This window comes from Perkinsus marinus, assembly GCF_000006405.1.
Source record: "Perkinsus marinus ATCC 50983 genomic scaffold scf_1104296935322, whole genome shotgun sequence".
In the NCBI taxonomy this organism is placed as follows: Eukaryota; Perkinsozoa; order Perkinsida; family Perkinsidae; genus Perkinsus; species Perkinsus marinus.
The window spans coordinates 1-1,511 of record NW_003214498.1 but is presented as its reverse complement, the minus strand read 5'-3'; the positions used below and the strand labels follow the sequence as shown (position 1 = coordinate 1,511).

The window sequence follows — 1,511 nt, the reverse complement described above, 5'->3', positions numbered from 1 at the left end:
CAAGGAATAGAGGTTTATGCAGTAGCCCATCACTGACTTCTACGCCCACTCCAACGCAACAACCAGTCGTGACGACGTGCCGCTCATTCAGGCGAGCTTATATGTCTGCGGTCTGGCAAGAGCTAAAAGCTAAGAGTGCCTCATCGTACCTATTCAAGAAGGTCAGTAAGCCCGAAGATCAACATTGGTATGTCTACGGTAACCCGGTCCTGGTGTATCATCCTAAGCAGAAGCTCGGCGATTCCTTCCGACTAGCACACGTCATTCTACTACGTCCATCTACTCGCAATTCTACGCATGGTATTCAGGTAGTGTATCCTAATGGACAGGTCAGGGTCGAGAGCCCTCACAACGTCGTCCCCCTTCGCCATTCAAGCTTCACGGGTGAGGACCACTCCGATTGCCTTAATTGTCGCTTCCCTACGAGGATAGGAATGCCTATTATAGTCGACGACGTAAACAACGGTCAAGGTCCAATGAAAGGAGTCATAGTGGACGACATCGACTCGCTCATTCGCATCCGTTGGGAAGATGGTACCGCGACGGATTTTATCGATCCGTCTAATATGACCTTTCGATTCGATGATGCGAACAGTACCAATACCAACTATTGATTTTTTTGGGGGGGAGGCATGTCGCTACTCGCGATCCACACGCGCACGTCGAATACGGTAGCGCACGCCCGTGACGTGAGACGTGACGTGACGTGAGACGTGACGCGGAGACGCGACGCCTCTCAATCCAACCCCGTCTCCCATTGCTCTTTATATACCTTACATTGGCTAACTTACGCTACGACTTGGGTTAGTCATACTCTCCCACGCGTAGACTCTCATATACCTACGTAACTATCTATTCGATTTATGGCATACTCAACCGCGTATGTTATTTTACCGGTCATGAGGTGCGGCCCCTTTCTCCCGGAAGTTTGTTTAATCGAGGGTGCCGGATAATCGGTGTAATACAATCCGGCAATCGCAACTTTTTGCTAATATTGCGGATTTGCCAAATGCCATAATTTCTGACAGTCTCACTTTTTTGCTCTTTTGTATGTGCTGCTTTCTCAGTTACAAAGTAGCAACCACATTTACAACTTAGCAATTTCTGGTATAGGTTTTAGCAACCCAATGTTGAAAGTAGCAAATCCAAAAGTGTTTTCCAGCAAGTCGCTCTTTTTTGCTCTTTTTTTGCTGCATTGTACATTTCCCCGGAATGTTTTACACGCTGGCACTTTTGCCCAAGTGTGCTTCGCCCGCACGTTTTCGTTATTCTGCCAAGTTGTGCTCATTTGCTGTTTGATATGTTTTGCGTTGTAATTATATAGTCTGGCATTTTTCAAGGTTTGCCCTTATGTGATGTTCCTGCATGAAATATACAAATTGGCAGTTGCCGGTATGTGACAACGCTGCGCTACTTTTATGTTTCGGCTATTTGCTCTCTTGTAGCTTACGCCCTGCGGGAACATATACTAGCGTTTTGCTCACTCGCTCAAACTGCGTCTCTGTTAGCGT

At 47.1% G+C, this 1,511-nt stretch overlaps 1 protein-coding gene across 1 annotated transcript; it reads left to right on the top strand.

The window, feature by feature from the left end:
• Nucleotides 1-101: 101 nt before the first annotated feature.
• Pmar_PMAR017986 (hypothetical protein) lies at nucleotides 102-614 on the top strand (the record flags this gene model as incomplete). Its single annotated transcript, XM_002783968.1, has 1 exon — nucleotides 102-614. The coding sequence occupies one exon, from the start codon at nucleotides 102-104 to the stop codon at nucleotides 612-614; it is 513 nt and encodes a 170-aa protein (XP_002784014.1).
• Nucleotides 615-1,511: the final 897 nt, after the last annotated feature.